The 18,470-nt window shown below is 39.2% G+C and overlaps 1 protein-coding gene across 3 annotated transcripts; it reads left to right on the forward strand.

Annotated features, from left to right (window-relative positions):
- On the forward strand, window positions 1-18,461 carry LOC127805967 (TOM1-like protein 1). Of its 3 annotated transcripts, none has more exons than XM_052342838.1 (4): window positions 1-166; window positions 577-1,209; window positions 1,475-1,720; window positions 17,679-18,461. In XM_052342838.1, the coding sequence occupies exons 2-4, from the start codon at window positions 691-693 to the stop codon at window positions 18,099-18,101; spliced, it is 1,188 nt and encodes a 395-aa protein (XP_052198798.1). In that variant the 5' UTR covers window positions 1-166; window positions 577-690; the 3' UTR covers window positions 18,102-18,461. The 3 variants fall into 3 exon arrangements, with proteins under 3 accessions (XP_052198798.1, XP_052198813.1, XP_052198805.1); XM_052342853.1 differs by having other exon boundaries at window positions 13-166; window positions 681-1,209; XM_052342845.1 differs by lacking the exon at window positions 1-166 and adding an exon at window positions 207-333.
- The last annotated feature ends 9 nt before the right edge of the window (window positions 18,462-18,470 follow it).

Consider the following 18,470-nt stretch of genomic DNA (forward strand, 5'->3'; position numbering starts at 1 on the left):
ACAGAGAGTTTGCGCAGATATATATACGAGGACTAGAAACACTCTGTGCTGTACGAGACTTAGAAATCGAGGAACAGCGGAAGGTTCCTGTCCTCCTGTGGCTGAGGGCGTAAGCACCGACCGGACGGCCGACCTCAAAGCCCTTTACACCTTCTTCTACTCCAAGGTGCCCTACCTGATCCACGCTTTTCGATCTCAACTGCAAAAATTTTGATAATTATCGGTAGATTTTTTATTGATCGGATCGTTTACTTCCCCACTTGTGGAAATATTGGCGTATGCATCGCCCAATTTGTATGTGTTGACTTGTAGTCGGCATCTCAATTTCGAGAGGTTTTGAATTTAATTATGCATTCGATGGTTTATAGATCAGTTTGTTCTATTTATCCGGCTTTATATTGATTTTCGTATTGTTCTGCAGTTGTAGATGAATTTGTTCTGTGATAGCTCCGTCTGTGCGATGAGTTTTAATGATCTGCTATAATGTTTGTTCTGTGGTAGCTCCGACTGTGCGATGAGTTTTATTGATCTGCTATAATGTTTGAGTTAGGGTTTGCTCTTTTGATTGTTTTGTAGGGTTTTGTGCGGTCTTTCTGGTTGAAGATTAGTTATTGGGGTTTGGGAAGTCTGTAAGAGTTTGGACTGACGGCTAGAGTTATACACACACACACACACACCAGGGTTTCAAAGATGAGTGACAATCTGATGGAGAAAGTTAGTGCGTTCGGTGAGCGCTTGAGAATAGGTGGAGCCGAGGTTGGTCGGAAGGTGACTGCTGGTGTCAGCTCAATGAGCGACAAGATGAAGGAGCTATTCCAAGGGCCAAATCAGGCTGATAAGATTGTTGAGGAAGCGACAGCTGAAACACTGGACGAGCCTGATTGGGCCACCAATCTTGAAATTTGTGACCTGATCAATCATGATAAGATCAACAGCGTTGAACTGATCCGTGGGATAAAGAAACGGATCGTGTTAAAGAGCCCTAGAATTCAGTTCTTGTCTCTGATGTTGCTTGAAACTGTTGTTAAGAATTGTGAGAAGGCATTCTCGGAGGTAGCAGCTGAGAGGGTGCTTGACGAGATGGTGAAGTTGATTGATGATCCTCAGACTGTTGTTAACAACCGGAACAAGGCTCTGACGATGATTGAAGCTTGGGGGGAATCTTCTACTGAGCTCCGCTATTTGCCTGTTTATGAGGAGACATACAAGGTATCCCCAAATTCTAGATTATGTTATGAAATAACTCTACTAGCTGCATATCTATAATCAGTTCTTATTATGCCCCATATGATTGAATGTGTTGAAGAAAATAGTTCATATTTACTAAATTTAAATGGAGGAAAAAGATTTAATGAAATTAAGGAACAAAATTGATTTATCTTTTGATGAACTACCATTTGGTTGCTGAGTTTTTCTTGTAGTTGTTCAAAATGTGTTAAGTTTAACATTATTACTTGTGACATTTTTTTTCTAGAGTTTGAGATCAAGGGGCATAAGGTTTCCTGGCCGTGATAATGAGAGTTTGGTTCCTATATTTACTCCTCCTCGTTCAGTCTCAGCTTCAGAATCCAATGCTAGTGTTCCCCAACAAACTTATCGTGAAATTCCTATCCAAACTTTTTCGGCTGAGCAAACAAAGGAAGCATTTGAGGTGGCTCGTAACAGTATTGATCTTCTTACAACAGTTTTGTCCTCGTCACCCCAACAAGATGCTTTAAAGGTAATTTATCTTTATTGCTTTAGGTGTTATATGCTTTTATTAAAGCTCATGTCCAACATGATCTTGCGTATTGGGCTCTTATAGAAAAGCAATTTGGTTGTTTTTGTTTCTAATATGCACATTTCATTATTTACCAACTAACATCACAATTGCTTAGTTAATGTAGTTGATGTGTTATAGCATTGAATCTTTGAATGGATTGGGATTAAGGTTGCAGGCATAATTTCAACTAGTTTAGTTCAGGTGACAACAATGGTCTGGTACTTGGGTGACCCTTAAGGGTTTACACAGAGGTCTTGGTCTTTGATAGTGTTTTTGCATCTTGTTCTTGATTTATCTATGGTCTAAAAGAATCAATTGAATAGAGTGTCACATTCCTAAGGATAGAATAGTCCAAAAAATTTTGTGACCTGCTAGGAGTTGTACCTAGGCAGTTATTAGCTAGCATTTCCTGGTGTACATTCCAGAATATCAGCAGCTAAACAGTTATATATATGTACTGTGGCCTTAGCCACTAATCATGAATGGAAAAAATCTGATTTCTCTCTCCAAATTTCCTTAGGATTCTCTCATCAGAATCCTAAAATACCCTTGTTAGCTCTGAGACGCTGACAATTGGTATCAATGCAAAGAAGTCATTGGCCTAAGACAGAATTCCGGGCGAATGAATTGGACACCACCCAATCAGAAGTATCGACTGATCGAGTTGGGTAGGATTCCGCCACAAAGGAGGGTAGAACCGAAAGTATAGGATCAGACACCTTGGCCGAGTGGTTCCAACCAACGAAGGAGGAGACACAATGAACAACCGAGAGGAGGATGGCAGAAGGCACACGGATGAAACAGTTTGAGTCGAGGTTGGATGCTTTGGAATTGGGCCTTTGACAGAACTATGAGCAAGTAGACGAGAGGCTAGATATGGTCGAGGCAAGAATCCGACACACCTAGGAAGAAGTTAGCCACATCCGAGCAGATGTGTCGATGATGGAGAGGAACCTTTGAGAATAATTCTCGGGGTTGAGCCAGCAGCTGACTGCTGCCCTCGCCATCAGCCTAACACAAGTCTGCCAGTAGATTTCCCTCCACAAATCACGACATCACCCATCTTCACTGGACTAAGAGGTCGGCCAGAAGTGGATTAACCAACGGAGTATGTTGTTGAAGGCTCCCTTTGAGGATCCTTAGTGAACCAGAATAATCCTCCTATGTCAAGACTTGAAATTCTGATGTTTGAAGGGGATAAACCCCAGTGGTGGATCAGATAATGAACGTTTTTTTTACCACTACCGAATAGCAGAAGGGAACAAGGTAAACATGGCAACTGCCTATTAGAATGATGTGGCAAACTCATGGTTTCAAGGGTGGAGCGAACAAAGAATGGAATGGAGGTGGTTTGAATTCGTAGAGGAATTTTGCACTTGTTTCGGGGAACGAAATCTAACTGATGTTGTGGAAGAATCTAACAAACTGAAGCAGGAAGGAACAATGGAAGAGTATCTAGTAAGGTTTGAGGAGCTTAAGTCAATAATACGACTAGCTCACCCGATGTTGGATTAGCATTATTTCGTGTCTAGCTTCATCAGTGGATTGAGTGATGAACCACGACCGATGGTTAAAATGCTGCAACCTACTTCTACAAGACAGGTGGCTGAGAATGCCCGTTTGCATGAATTATCTTTGGAAGCGTTTGTTAAGAAGCACAAGATAACGTCAAAGGGATACATGGGAAGTAATTGGCGAGACAGTGCAGGAGGAAATTTCAAGGCAGCAACTTACCAATCACAAAGGGGACCTATGCACCTCGAGCACCCCTCAGTCATGCTCTTTTGAAGCCCCTCACAATGGAGCAAAAGCGCTAAATGGGGCTGTGCTTTAGATGCAAGGAGAAATATGCACCCGAACATCAATGTAGCAAACATCTAATGCAGATGGAAGGGCAAGAGGAAGAAGGAGAAGAAACCAAGGAGAAAGAAAGGGCGGGAGATGGAGCCGACGAAGAGCAAGGAGGACAAATATCCTTACACGCCCTAGAAGGTTGCCTATCAGAGAAAATAATCTAAATCAGGGGGATGGTGGGGAAGAAGGGAGTGGTAGTCCTCATTGGCAGTGGAAGCACACATAGCTTCCTGGATGAGTACACGACCAAAGAGTTGCGATGCCCCTTGCAGGCCACCTTTCCCCTAGCTGTTACATTTGCAAACGGTAGCAAAATGATCAATAAGTATAGGTGCAAAAACTTCATATGGAGGATGCAGGGGCATGAGTTCACCACTGATTTAAGAATTTTGCGTTTGGGAGGCTGCCATATCGGGTTAGGCTTTGATTGGATGAGGATGGTGAGTCCATTGATATTTGATTTTAATACATTAAAAGTGACTGTTGAAAGGGAAGGCAATAGATTAACGTTAACCGGGTGTTTAGAGGAAGGGGAGTGTAAAGTGATATCTGGTAGCAACTTAAAAAAACTGTTCAAAGCATGGGGGGCCTGCCATAGCTCAATTGCACTCCTTGTATGCAATTGAGTTGGAGGAGGAACAAGGGGATACCGATTGAAGGCAGCAGTTGATCATTCTTGGTTCAGCTTGGATGCTACAATGACCCCTTCAAGAGAGGTACAATCTTATGACTCTTTACACTCTTTATTGACTGAATTTGAGGATTTGTTTTTTGAGCCATCTACCTTACCCCCAAACCAATTCTTAGAACACACCATCCATTTATGACCCAATACTGAACCCATTAATGTTAGATCCTACTGGTATTCTCCTTTTCAATAAACAAAGATCGAAAGGTTGGTGAAAGACATGTTGTCCAAATCAACTGAGCTAGAGCCCATTTGTCTCCCTTGTTCTTCTTGTAAAAAAAGAATGATGGATCATGGAGATTTTGTATACATTATCGCCAACTAAACTCTCATCCCTTCAAAACAAATTCCCCATCCTTGTCATGGAGGACCTCTTTGATGAATTATCTGGGGCCACCATATTTTCAAAGTTGGATTTAAGGTTTGTGTTGAGAGAGTTTGGATTGAATAGGAATTCTCTCATATTTATTCCATGAGTATGAAACCCTATATATACAAGAAGTATGCTCATAAATCTCCTAAAAACTAGGAGTGGATAACAACCTAATAAGTAAGAACAATAATCATCTATAATTTACAGATTTATACAAAATATGAAAACTTAAACTTGATTTATCTTCTTAGGCTTCATGCTTCCTTATCTTCTCATCATTAACCGCCACTCCTTATCTTCTAAATGATAAGGTTCTTTATCCGTAACACTCCCCCTCAAGATTGAGAATGGATGTCATCCATTCCAAGCTTGCTAGTCAACTTTTGATGCACAACTGTAGGCAACCCTTTAGTGAGAATATCTGTAAGTTGTTCATAAGATGATATATATGGAGTACATATTAGACCACTGTCCAATTTCTCTTTAATAAAGTGTTGGTCCACCTCAACATGTTTGGTTCTATCATGTTGTACTGGATTGTGAGCAATACTGATTGCTAATTTGTTGTCACAATATAGTCTCATAGGTTCCACCAAAGTGATCTTCAAATCATCTAACAAGATTTTTAACCAAAGTAACTCACATACCCCTAACGCCATGGATCTGAACTCTGCCTCGGCACTTGACCGGGCTACCACACTTTGTTTTTTGCTTCTCCAAGTTACAAGATTATCCCCTAGAAAGGTACAATAGTTGGATGTAGATCTTCTGTTCACCACTGACCCTGCATAATTTGCATCAGTATAGGCTTCAAGTATTATACTCTGTCCCCTTTTGAACATAATGTCTTTCCCTGGTGTCCCTTTCAAGTAATGAAGTATTCTAAAAACTGCTCTAAGGTGAGTTTCTTTCGGACAGTGCATAAATTGACTGACCACCCCACTGCATATGCAATATCTGGCCGGGTGTGAGCTAGATAAATTAGTTTCCCTACTAGCCTTTGGTAGGATTCTTTATTCACCTCTTTGGTAGGATTCTTTATTCACCTCTTTATCTTCTGGAACCTCCCCCAATTTGTGGTTAAATTCAATTGGAGTAGTAGCAGTCTTGCAACCTAGCAGCCTGGTTTCTTTTAGCAAGTCCACAATATACTTTTGTTGAGAAATAAAGATGGCTTCTTTTGAGTGTGCAACTTCTATCCCCAAGAAGTATTTCAACCTTCTCAAGTCTTTAATTTCAAACTCTTTAATTAGGCATTCCTTTAATCTAATCATACCTTCTTCATCATTTCCGGTCACAACAATATCATCCACATATACCAATAGGACTATTACTCCCCCTATGGCCGAGTGATGGATGAAGAGGGTATGGTCTCCTTGACTTTGTTTATACCCTAAGGTAAGCATCATATGGGTAAACCGGCCAAACTAGGCCCTAGGAGACTGTTTAAGGCCATATAATGTTTTTTTTAGTTTGCACACTACCTGCCTGTGAGTATCTATAGTATAGCCCAGTGGTAAGTCCATGTAAACTTCCTCCTCTAGGTCTCCATGCAAGAAGTCATTTTTTACATCATATTGCATCAATGGCCAGCCTAGGTTAGCAGCTAGAGATAGAAGAACTCTTACTGTATTTAGCTTTGCAATTGAGGCAAAGGTGTTTAGATAGTCAATGCCATATACTTGAGTGTATCCCTTTGCTAATAGCCTTGCCTTATACCGGTTTAGGTTCCCATCGAATTTGTATTTGATTGTATACACCCATTTGCATCCTACCGGTTGTTTTCCTTTGGGTAATTGAACGAGTTCCCAAGTGTTGTTTTTTTCAAGGGCTGCCATCTCGACTTCCATGGCAGTCCTCCAATTCTCATCCCTTATTGCTTTGGAGAAATGGTGAGGAATTGGAATGGTATGTAGGCTGGTTAGGAAGGTTTTGTGTTGGGTAGACAGTTTAGAGTAGGATAGGACCAGGTGTAAAGGATGCTGAGTGCAGGTCCTGGTGCCTTTTCTGAGGGCTATAGGCCATTCCAGATCACTGGAGGAAAAGGTAGGAGCATTTTGAGGTGTGTGATATTCAGTTATAGATGCAGTGGAGTCAATAGAATTACTACCTGCTGGTGTCACAAGAGAGTTGCTGGTGTCATTGTTGTTAACAGGTTCAAAGGAGGAAGTAGATTATGGGATCTGCACTGGGCTAGTAGCCAGCTTCTGTCGCCTTGAGTAGACCTGTAGGGGAGGAGTACTTGGTGAGGTTTCCTCTAGAGTCTTGTCTGGTGTATTTTCTGTAGTAACCGGATCTGGTGAAGAGGTAGTTTGAGGTGAGGGATCTAAATCAGGTAGAGACATGACTGAATTTTCCTCGGCAACTTTTTTACTGTCTTGAGAGTGATCAAAATAGGGAGAATTTTCCACAAAAGTAACATCAGCCGAGACAAAGAATCTTTTGGAAGGAGAGTGGTAACACTTATAGCCCTTTTGGCTGGAGAAATATCCAATAAAAATGCATTTCAGAGCGCGGGGATCTAATTTGCCTCTATTAGAGTTGTGAACATGCACAAATGATACACACCCAAATTTTTTTGGTTTCCAGCAACTAGATATATGTAAATTAGGAAAATGACTGCTTAAGAGTTGGAGAGGGCTATAGGATTCAAGAGTTTGAGATGACAGTCTATTAATAAGGGTAGTGGCTGTTAGGACAGCCTCTCCCCAATAATTTTTTGAAACATTATGGTGGAAAAGTAGTGCCCTGGTCACAGCTAATAGATGCCCATTTTTCTTCTCAGCCACCCCATTTTGTTGGGGTGTATATGGACAAGATGATTCATGAATAATTCTTTTTGTTGGAAAAAATGTGCGAGGAATTGATTGAAAAAATATTTGGCATTATCAGTCCTTAGCCTCTTGATTGGCACTCCAAATTGAGTACTAATCATGTTATAGAAGTTAGGAAAAATAATGCTTACTTCAGATTTGTTTTTCATAAGAAACAACCACATTACTCTAGTGCAATCATTCACAAATATTATGAATCACCTTGCTCCAGAAAGATTGGAAACAGTTGCAAGGTCCCAAACATCACTATGGAGAAGAGAGAATGGACTAGAGGTTCTTTTATTGGATGAAGGGTAAGACACCCTTTTATGTTTAGCAAATTCACAAATAGGGCAATGAAAGTATTGAATATCACAACTCCTAAACAAAGCTGGAAACATAATTCTAAGAGTAGAAAACGAAAGATGACCAAGACGATGGTGATGTAACCAGATCTGGTCCTTATTAGATTGCACCAAACAAGACACAAGATTCACCTTGTCCTTGTTTTCTTCCCCATTTGATCCATCAAAGTAGTATAGGCCAGCCTTAGCTTTAGCAAGCCCAATCCTCTTCTTCAACCCCTGTTCCTGAATTTCACAGCAAGTAGAAGAAAAATTAACACTGCAATTGTTATCTAGGGTAAGCTTTTGAATGCAGATGAGGTTGGTGAAGAGTTTAGGGACATGGAGAACATCTTTGAGAGTTAGATGGTTATTAAGGATAATATTTCCTTGGCTAGCAACAGTGATCAAAGAGCCATATGCCAGTGTTATCTTTTTTGAGCTTGAACAAGGACTATAGGTAGTGAAACAATGGGATAAAGGGGTCATGTGATCTGTTGCCCCGGAATCAAGAATCCAAGAATTAGATTGGGTCATTTCCGAAGCATGTGGGGTAAGAGAATTGGAGGACATACCTGTAAGTACAAGAGAACAGGTACCTTTTTCTTTCTTTTCAAGAGAGTCTAGAAAGTTTCTTAGCTTTTCGATTTCTGCCCGGTTGAAGTCAAGCCATCTGCCTGCTCCTTTTGTTCCCCTTGCTTGTGCTCTATCTGTTGCTATTGATTGCTGGCTATATAGGCTTGATTTTGGACCCCAAGTTGTCCTCCTTTAGATGGTTTTTCATGTAGTTTCCAGCATCTCTCCATGGTATGTATACCTTGATTTCTTGTAAAAGGTACACCATAAAGAGTCTCGAGAATCTTTATCGCTGGAAGTTTTATCTCCAGCAGACTTCCTTTCCTCCTTAGGACCCCGGTTAGGACCTCTCAATGCTATTAATGCTGACTTTTCTATAGGAGCAGTGTCTAGCATTACTCATGTTCTCCCTTCTTCAGCCCGGATTAGAGAGATTACCTCATTTAGGGAAGGTATATCCTCTTTGCCAAGTATTTGAACCCTGACTGCATCAAACTCCATATTTAGACCTGCCAAGAAGTCATAGGTTCTCTCCTTTTCCACAAATTTTTTATGTAAGGCTGCATCTTCACTACATTTCATCTTTAGACATTGATAATGATCTAATTCTTGCCATAGAGTTTGCAGCATATTAGAGTACTCAATAACAGATCTTACCCTTTGTTTGGTTGTTGCAATATTAGTTCGGACTTCATATATTTGTGCTGCATCCTTCACTTTAGAATATGTGAGGTTAACAGCCTTTCAAATATCCTTAGCGGTTGTTAGAAACATCACCGTATCACTTATCTCGAGCATCATCGAATTCCAAAGCCAAGACATAACTAAAGAGTCCTCCTCATCCCATGCAGCAAACATGGGATCTCCTTTTTTAGGGCCAGTCCCTGAGAGATGACTTATCTTACCTTTACCTTTGAGAAAGGTTCGGATAAGTTGGGACCATTTTAGGTAGTTTCTCCCATTCAACCGGTAGGTCGCTTGGAGATTTTGTAGTTCTACTCCATTACTTGAGTTGATAGATCTAGTGAATGGAGCTTCTGACGGGCTGCTTGTTTCAACCGCTTCTGATGTAGGATTGGTGTTGGAGGCGGTAGACATCTTAGAAAAAACTTGGACTTACTTATCGGGTGATGAACCAAACGGATGAAGGGAAAAATCGATGAGAGAATATTGGGTGAAGAAGAAAGTCGCAACTAACTTTGATCACTTCAAGAAACGGAACAAGAAAAACAGGCCGGAATGGTACTAAGCAGGAAAAATCGGCAATGAAGGCCTAAACAGAATTCCCTAGGTACTAGGCTCTGATACCATGTTGAGAGAGTTTGGATTGAATAGAAAGTCTCTCATATTTATTCCATGAGTATGAAACCCCATATATACAAGAAGTATGCTAATAAATCTCCTAAAAACTAGGAGCGGATAACAACCTAATAAGTAGGAACAATAATCATCTATAATTTACAGATTTATACAAAATATGGAAACTTAAACTTGATTTATCTTCTTAGGCTTCATGCTTCCTTATCTTCTCATCATTAACCGCCACTCCTTATCTTCTAAATGATAAGGTTTTTTATCCGTAACAGTTTGGATACCAACAAATTAGGATGAACTCCAAAGATATTCCTTAAACCGCCAGGACCCACCAAGGCTTATACGAGTTCTTGGTTATGACTTTTGGCCTAACCAATGCAGTCGCCACTTTCCAAACCTTGATGAATCACATCTTTGGCCTTTACCTCAAAAAATTCATCCTTGTCTATTTTGATGACATACTCATATACAACCCTAATTTCGATCAAAACTTGAGCTACGAACTGCCTTTCAAATTCTCAAATCTAGCCAATTGTTTGTGAAGAGGTGGAATATTTGGGTCACATAATCACGAGGAATGGAGTTAGCACTGATCCGAGAAAAATTGCAGCCATGGTGGAATGGCCGACACCATAAACGGTGAAGGAATTAAGGGGATTTCTTGGAATGACGAGGTACTACAGAAAATTCATCAAGAATTATGGAATTATCAGCAAATCACTTACTGAGTTGCTGAAGAAGAATGGGTTTGAATGGAATTCCAGGACAGAGACAGCATTTTGCACCCTCAAGGAGGCCATGACATAGGCTCCAATCCTAGCTCTACCTAACTTCTCTAAACCCTTTACATTGGAGACCGACGCTTGTGAGTCAGGGGTGGGCGCAGTTCTAGTGCAAGAGGGAAAACCCATAGCCTTCCTCAGCCAAGCCTTGGCCCCAAAACACTTGGGGCTAATCATCTACGACAAAGAATTAATCACAGTACTCATGGCAATGGAGAAGTGGAGATATTATCTGGAAGGGAGTCCATTCGTGATAAAAACGGACTATGGGAGCCTCAAGTTCTTAATGCAACAGAAGTTGCACACTCAGTTACAGAAAAAGGGAGTGACCAAGCTGTTGGGATTGGACTGTATGATACAATACGAAAAAGGAAAGGAGAATACAGGGGCTGCTGATGCACTGTTAGGAAGGGAGGAGGAAGGGGAATGCTAAGTAGTTTCAACCTTGGTGCCAGATTGGGTAAAGGAAGTGTCAGACAGCTATGAACAAACCCTTGGGCAAGGGACCTTATGACCCAATGGCTGCCCGACCAACGGATCACAAAGGATACAGCTTAAAAGATGGACTGCTAAGATACCAAGGGAGGCTGGTTATAGGAGATGATGCTCAACTCAAACGGAGGATTCTACAATCCTTACATGACTCTCCCTTTGGAGGACATTTAGGTATGAATGTCACTTACAACAAAGTCCAACAACTCTTTCACTGATTGAGATTGAAGAAGGATGTGACCGAGTTTGTGCTGGAATGTTCCACTTGCCAGCGTAGTAAACATGATCGAGTTCCTTACCTGGGCTTGCTCCAACCTCTAGACATATCGGAGCTAGTGTGGTAGCAAATTTCCATGGATTTTGTGGAAGGTTTGCCTAGATCCAAAGAAAAGAATATTATACTGGTGGTAGTGGACAGATTGACGAAGTTCAACCATTTTTTAAGTATAGCTAACCCATTTATGGCTTCGAAAGTGGCTAAATTGCTATTGGATACAGTGGTGAAGATATGTGGGTTGCCCCTATCAATTATATCGGACAGGGATAAAGTGTTTACCAGCAACTTTTTTGAAGAATTGTTCAAATAGCTTGGGGTGGGGCTGCATATGTCAACGGCCTACCATTCGGAAACTGATGGATAGATCGAGAGAGTCAACCAATGCCTATAATCGTATCTCTGGTGCCTATGCTGCCCTATACCGAAGAGTTGGAATAGGTGGCTGCTCTTTGCTTAGTGGTGGTATAATTCTAATTACCACTGATCCTTAAAAAGATCCCCATTTGAAGCCCTCTTCGGGTACAAACCCCCTTTGATACCAGGATGAAGCAAGAAGCATTATAGGTGATCAAGAGAGAATTGGTTGTGGCTTAGAACAGGATGAAGCAACTTGTAGACAAGACAAGGAGTGAGAGAAGCTTTAAGGTGGGCGACATGGTCTACTTGAAGGTTAAGAGGTTCCAGCAACAGCTATTGGCTGGACATCCTCCCACCAAGCTGAGCCCGAAATACTGTCTTCCCTTCCCAGTGGCAGCCAAGGTGAAGAAGATAGCCTACAGATTGCAACTACCCAAAGAAGTAGGGATTCATCTCGTCTTCCATGTCTCCTTGTTGAAGCAGTCAGTGGGGCCTCTGGACCGCATAAGTTCAGACCTCACTCCCTTGGAAGCATACTTAGAAGAGAGGGAGGAACCCCTTGCAGTGTTAGACAAGGGGGTGATCTATCAAAATTCTATTCCAATTACAGGTGCTGGTGCAGTGGACCCACCATCACCCTGATCACACAACTTGGGAGGGAGTACCTACCTGACCTCAGTTTCCCCGAGTCGCTGAGGTATTGTAATTTCTTGAGGACGAGAAATGTCATCAAGGGGAGGGTATTGTCACATTCCTAAGGGTAGAATAGTCCAAAAAAAATTTTAAGTGGCTAGGAGTTGTACCTAGGCAGTTATTAGCTAGCATCTCCTGGTGTACATTCCAGAAGATCAACAGCCAAACGGCTATATATATGTACTATGGCCTTAGCCACTGATCATGAATGGAAACAATCAAATCTCTCTTTCTCTCTCTCCAAATTTCCTCAGGATTATCTCATCAGAATCCTAAAATACCCTTGTTAGCACTGAGACGTTGACAGAGATAGTTGGGAACTTATTCAAGTCATAATTTCAGTCAGATCCATGTGTGGCTCATGATCTTTGATTCTCAGGAATTGGCATTCAATGGTGCAGTTCTGGGACGCGTAGCCAGTATTATATTTTTTTACCTTATGTTTCACAGGAACTGCCATGTGTAAAGCTTTTTCAATTTTATTCATAATAGCAAGTGATGCTTCAATGTTTTTTTTTTTTCCAGAGTTGTTCCTTTTAGTTGTCTAATTTTCCCAGCTGCAGATGTGGTCTTTGTCATCATTTGACATGCATGTTCCCATTTTTTCCTGGTGAAAATTAGACAACTAATAAAGTTTTTCCGAATTTATTTGGCGAAACTACATGTGTAAGAGTACAATGCTGCTCCCTTCTGCAGTTTTTCTTTTTCTTTGTCAAAATAGTCATGTAGTAGCTAATTGTTAGGAGCAATTATCCTCCTATTGTGATTAATTTTTATTTTTAATAGCCTGTGCACAACAATTCATGCTGTTTGGTCCAACAGATTTTACATCGCCTGTAGATGACATTGTCTTGGTGGATGAATCATGAAACAAAAGAAGGAATGATACTAAGTTCGAGAAGTGGAGGAATACTTTAGAATCTAGAGGTTTTAAGTTGAGCATATTCAAAACTGACTATATGGAATGTTAGTTTAAAAGGAAAAAGGTTATCAGGCCATCTTTGTTGTATGGTATAGAATGTTGATCAGTAAAGTACCAAGACATGCAAAATATTAGCATAACGGGGATGAAGATGTTAAGATGGGTATGCAGCCATACATTAAGAGATAAAATTAGGAATGAGAATATCCATAATAAACTTAGAGCAGCTTGAGGAAGACCAAGAAAAATTTAGTCAGACTCTCAGGTATAATAGGGGATATAAGGGTCCTATAGAAGATATAACAATGGGAAATGGTTGGCAAGCTAAAATTTATGTAGCTGACCCCATTCAGTGGGATTAAGGCTTGCTAAGTTGTTGCTGCCTATCCAACAAGAGTAGTTGCTTCACTCTTGACATTTGTTTCGCTCAGCTATTTCTCCTTTAATAGTTCTGGTGTGTAAATATGCTGAGTATTGTTATTTTAACTGCACATTTGGCATTGCTATAAAATTTCTGCTATTGTGAAAGAACGCTTTTGTAAGAATCACTTCCAAGGAAAAATAGTTTAGCAATTAGCTAGTATATGTGTTTGGCCAATGATTGAAAAGTGTTCTTGTTCTTAACAATAAAAATACCAGAAAATATATTGACAAAAATGTTTATGCAATTAATACTATTTGATAATGTAATATTTATAATTTTTAAATGTTGATTGCTGGTAATATTGTCTAAAATTAATTTTATTTTTTCCTTCTGCTTTTGTTTCACAACTGAAATTCCAAAATTCCTACTTTTTCTTAAGAGCAAAAAAATAGCTTTTATTGTCAGTAAAAGGCTAAAAGCTCTTTTTAAATTTTGGTAAACACCACAAAAAACTCACGAGAAACCTTTTATTTTTATTTTTTTTAAAACATACCTTTTGGTTTCTTGCCACACGGCCAAACATGCCTGAACTAGATTTGAACATTTGAAGGAAAAGTAAACCAAGAATGATTATATGTTTAAGTTTTACCTTTTATTTTTATACTGTAGCATGCTAACAATGGGCTCAACCACGAATGTAGCATAGGAAAAACACTAGCAAACAAATTACAAGGGCTGCCCTAGTGCATAAGGCTCTCCCCTTGTTGCGAGGGTTAGAAGAGGGTTGCTTTTATACACAACCTCACTCTTGCTTTGCAGAGAGTTTTTGTTTTTGTTTTTTTTTTCCTCTCCACAACTTAAAGCCATAACCTTTTAGTCATTAAGGAGCAACCCTATCGTTACTACCAGAACTTGTCCTCAGGAAAACACTCTTGTTTGGGTAGTGTTTTTTTTTTTTTAATCAAGATTTATTTCTCGTCAATGCTAATTAGATGTAATAACAACTGTTCCTTCTGTGGCTTATAGTCAAATTCCTCCCTTTGGATGTATCTCTAACAACCATCATATGGCTAATTATTTGGTTTCAAATAACTGGTTTTCTTATCATGCAATGGATTTTATTGTCAGTCCTGTAATTTGTACCATGCTGTTCATGTGTACCAATACTTAGGTACATTAAATTGAATAATTTGACATAGATGGTGAGAAAGTCTGTTGAAGTACATCAGAATTATGAACCGATATCTAGTAAGGAGTTAGATTTATATCTCCATCTACATTGAGGATTGTGATGTTTTCACCTTTGCTAATACAACCATGCATGTGGAGGTGGGGCATTTCTATCATTTCAGAAAACGATATGTCTAGAATTGGACTTCTACAAAGCAATTTATCATAACAAGTGTTATAAGGGATATGGTTCTACAGGACATAAAGCATTGTCTTCGAATTATAGATCTAATGGAGATAATTGTTGTAGAAATTTCCATTTAGTTTTAGGTGATTTATTTCTGCTAGAATTAGGAATTTAGTGATTTATTTTTTTCTGGCATGATCAATTCCTGACACAAGGTGCCATGTATAAATATGTACTATTTGATAAGCAAGCATGGTGCCATATGTTTAGTACATATATAAAGTGAGGCACAGACTTTCCCTTCCATTTGATTGAGTTCTAGTTACCATTCTATCCTTTGTTTTTTTATTAGGTCATTTGTAAGCATTTTCTTCAAATTATAGAACTCGTGGAGATGATCATTGTAGTAATTTACATTTAGTTTAGGTGATTTATTTTTGTTAAGATTAGGAATTTAAGGAATTTAAGCATTCAGATTTTCCCTATTATTGACAAAAAAAGGTACCCTATTATAGGTAGTATAATAAAATTGAGACAATCTTAGTCTTTTGGTAAGTTGTGATTACTATACCATGTTATGTTTTTGCTATGTTATTTGGCCTTACTGTGCTCCTTTTCCACTTTTATACATTTATTAAATAGGGTGAATTACCAAAAAAGCATCAAATTATGACAGAATTATAGTTATATGCCTAACTTTAAAAGTATCAATTCTACGTGTAAACTTCCAATTCTATATCAAATCTACAATACTGTCATAACACAGTTAAATAGGACTGACACACATCTATAGAACTGCTGCCATCAGTTAAGAAAGTTTTCGAGATTATAAAATCTATGCTAAACTTTAAAAAAATTATCAGATTTACACTGAACTTTAAAACTTTATCAAATAGATTGTAACAATAACAATGGAGGTGGTAGTCAGTTTCTCACAGATTCATTATCAAAGGTGAGTTTAGGGTTGGGACCCTTATATATGTTATGATATATATGGACAGTGATACAATTTCAAAAATAGGAGTTGAATTCGCATGTCAAGGTGCTGGATTGACTTTTGCAAACTGCATGGGGTGCTGTGCTGTGCTGTGTGATGGCGCAGCACCCCATGCTGGTGCAAAATGTTCATTCTTGCACCTCACCCCCATGAGAATTCACCCCCTATTTTTTTTTTTGGGGGGGGGGGGGGGGCGGGGGGGAATCATTATCTTATAACACACACACTCACAAATTATCAGTGGCTATATTAGTGCAAGGGAAAGCAAAATGAGGAAATCATTAGGTTTCACAGGTTAGAGCTTATTTATATATGCATTTACATATATAGAATGCATATATACATATACATATATATAAGCTCATCACCAATTGATATCAAATCCCCCCCCTTTTTTTTTTGTTGATTTATGTCATTGATACAAGGTAAACTTCAAAATTCCTAGCGCAAATCCCTGTATATTTAAAATTATAAATATATATTTTTGATTGTGAATCTAATCATTAATTTCAACTTTGATGGATCAGGAAGATTTGACAACATTGAGAAGATGGGTTTTGATGTATTTAAATTCTCAATCTCATTTCTCCCTGTATTGATTTTTCCCTTTTCTTTCTCCCTCTTTTCCCCCTTTTCTTTTACAAAGGGGAATTAGGGTTTTGGTAATCTTTTTCCCATTTTAGAAATTAAAGGTTTTTAAAGTTTAGTGTAGATCTGATCATCTCCGAAACCTTCATTCCAAATTAGTTTGGTACTTTTAAATTTCTAAAAGGCTTTTAAAGTTTAGTGTAGATCTGATAATGTCAGAAACCTTCTTACCGAATTAGTTTGATACTTTTTAAAGCTTGGTATTTTTTGGTAATTTACCCTATTAAATATGTGAACCCCTCGTAGTATTTTTTTTTTGCTAGTACAAAATAAGAAATAAGATTGACTCACTAAAGCTCTTCCATCCAAGTAATTCATAAAAAAGTTGATGATTAAATAATTAGTAAATAATGGTGCTCATAAATATATTAGCTAAATAAAATAAATTTAAATCAATCCATTTGTGTCTCTTAGACCTCAACGTTGGTTAGTTTCTTTTTCTTTTTTCTTTTTTTACCATAAGTTTTTCTAATCAAAGTCAAAGTGTCTAGCAACTATAATTGATGGTAAGAATACCAAAAAATAATAGTAATTTTGGGCATATGCCTATTAGGCAGGGGATATAAAGTGCATCTCAAGTGCCCAGTGCAATGCCTCACCCACTGAGCCGTTTGCCTAAGGAGACAGTCTCACCTTGCCCGAGGCGCTCCCCAACTTTGCCTTCTAAAGCTTTGGATAAGACAAGTGTTATGATTGAGGATGAGGTTTAGTTTCCTTCAGAATGTCTGTCAATCATGAGTCTTTTTTAGGTAGATTATCTATATTGATAAATCTGGTACATTTTGAGCAGCTTCAGTCAATCTAATTGTACATGCATTCACCTGGTGTGGGACTACTGCAATCAGTTATTGGTAGTACTCCGTTAATTGTAGCAGTGCCAGTACCATTTCTAGTACCTGTTCTTTTGGACCAAATGTTTTCAAGGATCTGCATACTTAGTAGATGAGGAATAAGCTTTTCTTGTCCAGTCAACTGTTTCAAGGTTCTCTTTCTGCTAGTTAGGTTTATTTCCTAGTGAGTTTGACATTTTCTTCTAATTAGGAAAGTGCTGAATTGTGTTGGCAGGATGAGTTGACGACAACGCTAGCAGACCAGTGTCGTCATGCCCAGTATGCTGTGCAGAGAATCATCGAAAGTGCCGGGGACGAGGCCCTGCTTTTCGAGGCCTTGAATGTGAATGATGAAATCCAAAAGGTCCTATCCAAATATGAAGATCTGAATAAGCCTCCTGTTGTTTCAGAGGAATTAGAACCTGCTATGATTCCAGTCGCTGTTGAGCCTGATGATTCCCCCCGTGTTGGGAAAGAAGATGCCCTTGTCAGAAAACCGTCTGGCTCTCGAGCTGGTGCTCAGGGAGGTAACAATGATGAAATGATGGAGGATCTTGATGAGATGATCTTCGGCAGAAAATCTGGTGGCACGTCTGAAGCAGGACAACAGGACCCAAAGAAGCAGCAACCGCCTAAAGATGACCTGATCTCATTTTGAGCTTTCTGTCTTTTCGAAGAAGCTGCTGCACCCATTTGGTCGGACCGAGCCTCAGATGCTTCTGTTGCCAGACTATTTTTAGGTGTTGGAAACTTCTTAATTTGATGCTTGAAAGTCTGTTTGTTAACATCATAAACAGGAGGACTGATTCCTTTTCTCTTTCATACCTTTTTTTTTTTGCGGTTTCCCCCCTTTGTTCATGCACATTATGTAAGTAGTGATGTGTCCGGAGTTTGGCTTTAGATAATTAATTGCTCGTGCCTGGAGGAGCTCTATACAGAATGGGTATTATGAAACTTCATACTGATTGATGTTCGTGTGGTATATTTATTATATTGTCATGTTAATTTTGCTTGTCTAGTTCATGTG

The sequence above is a fragment of the Diospyros lotus genome, chromosome 1, assembly GCF_014633365.1.
Source record: "Diospyros lotus cultivar Yz01 chromosome 1, ASM1463336v1, whole genome shotgun sequence".
NCBI classification, from domain to species: Eukaryota; Viridiplantae; Streptophyta; class Magnoliopsida; order Ericales; family Ebenaceae; genus Diospyros; species Diospyros lotus.

Excerpts from the sequence above, each read along its gene's own strand:
- LOC127805967 (XM_052342838.1), top strand. The coding sequence starts at position 691 with ATGAGTGACAATCTGATGGAGAAAGTTAGTGCGTTCGGTGAGCGCTTG. Across the intron at positions 1,210-1,474 it reads TTTATGAGGAGACATACAAG|AGTTTGAGATCAAGGGGCAT; the intron begins GTATCCCCAAAT and ends TTTTTTTTCTAG. Across the intron at positions 1,721-17,678 it reads CCCAACAAGATGCTTTAAAG|GATGAGTTGACGACAACGCT; the intron begins GTAATTTATCTT and ends TTGTGTTGGCAG.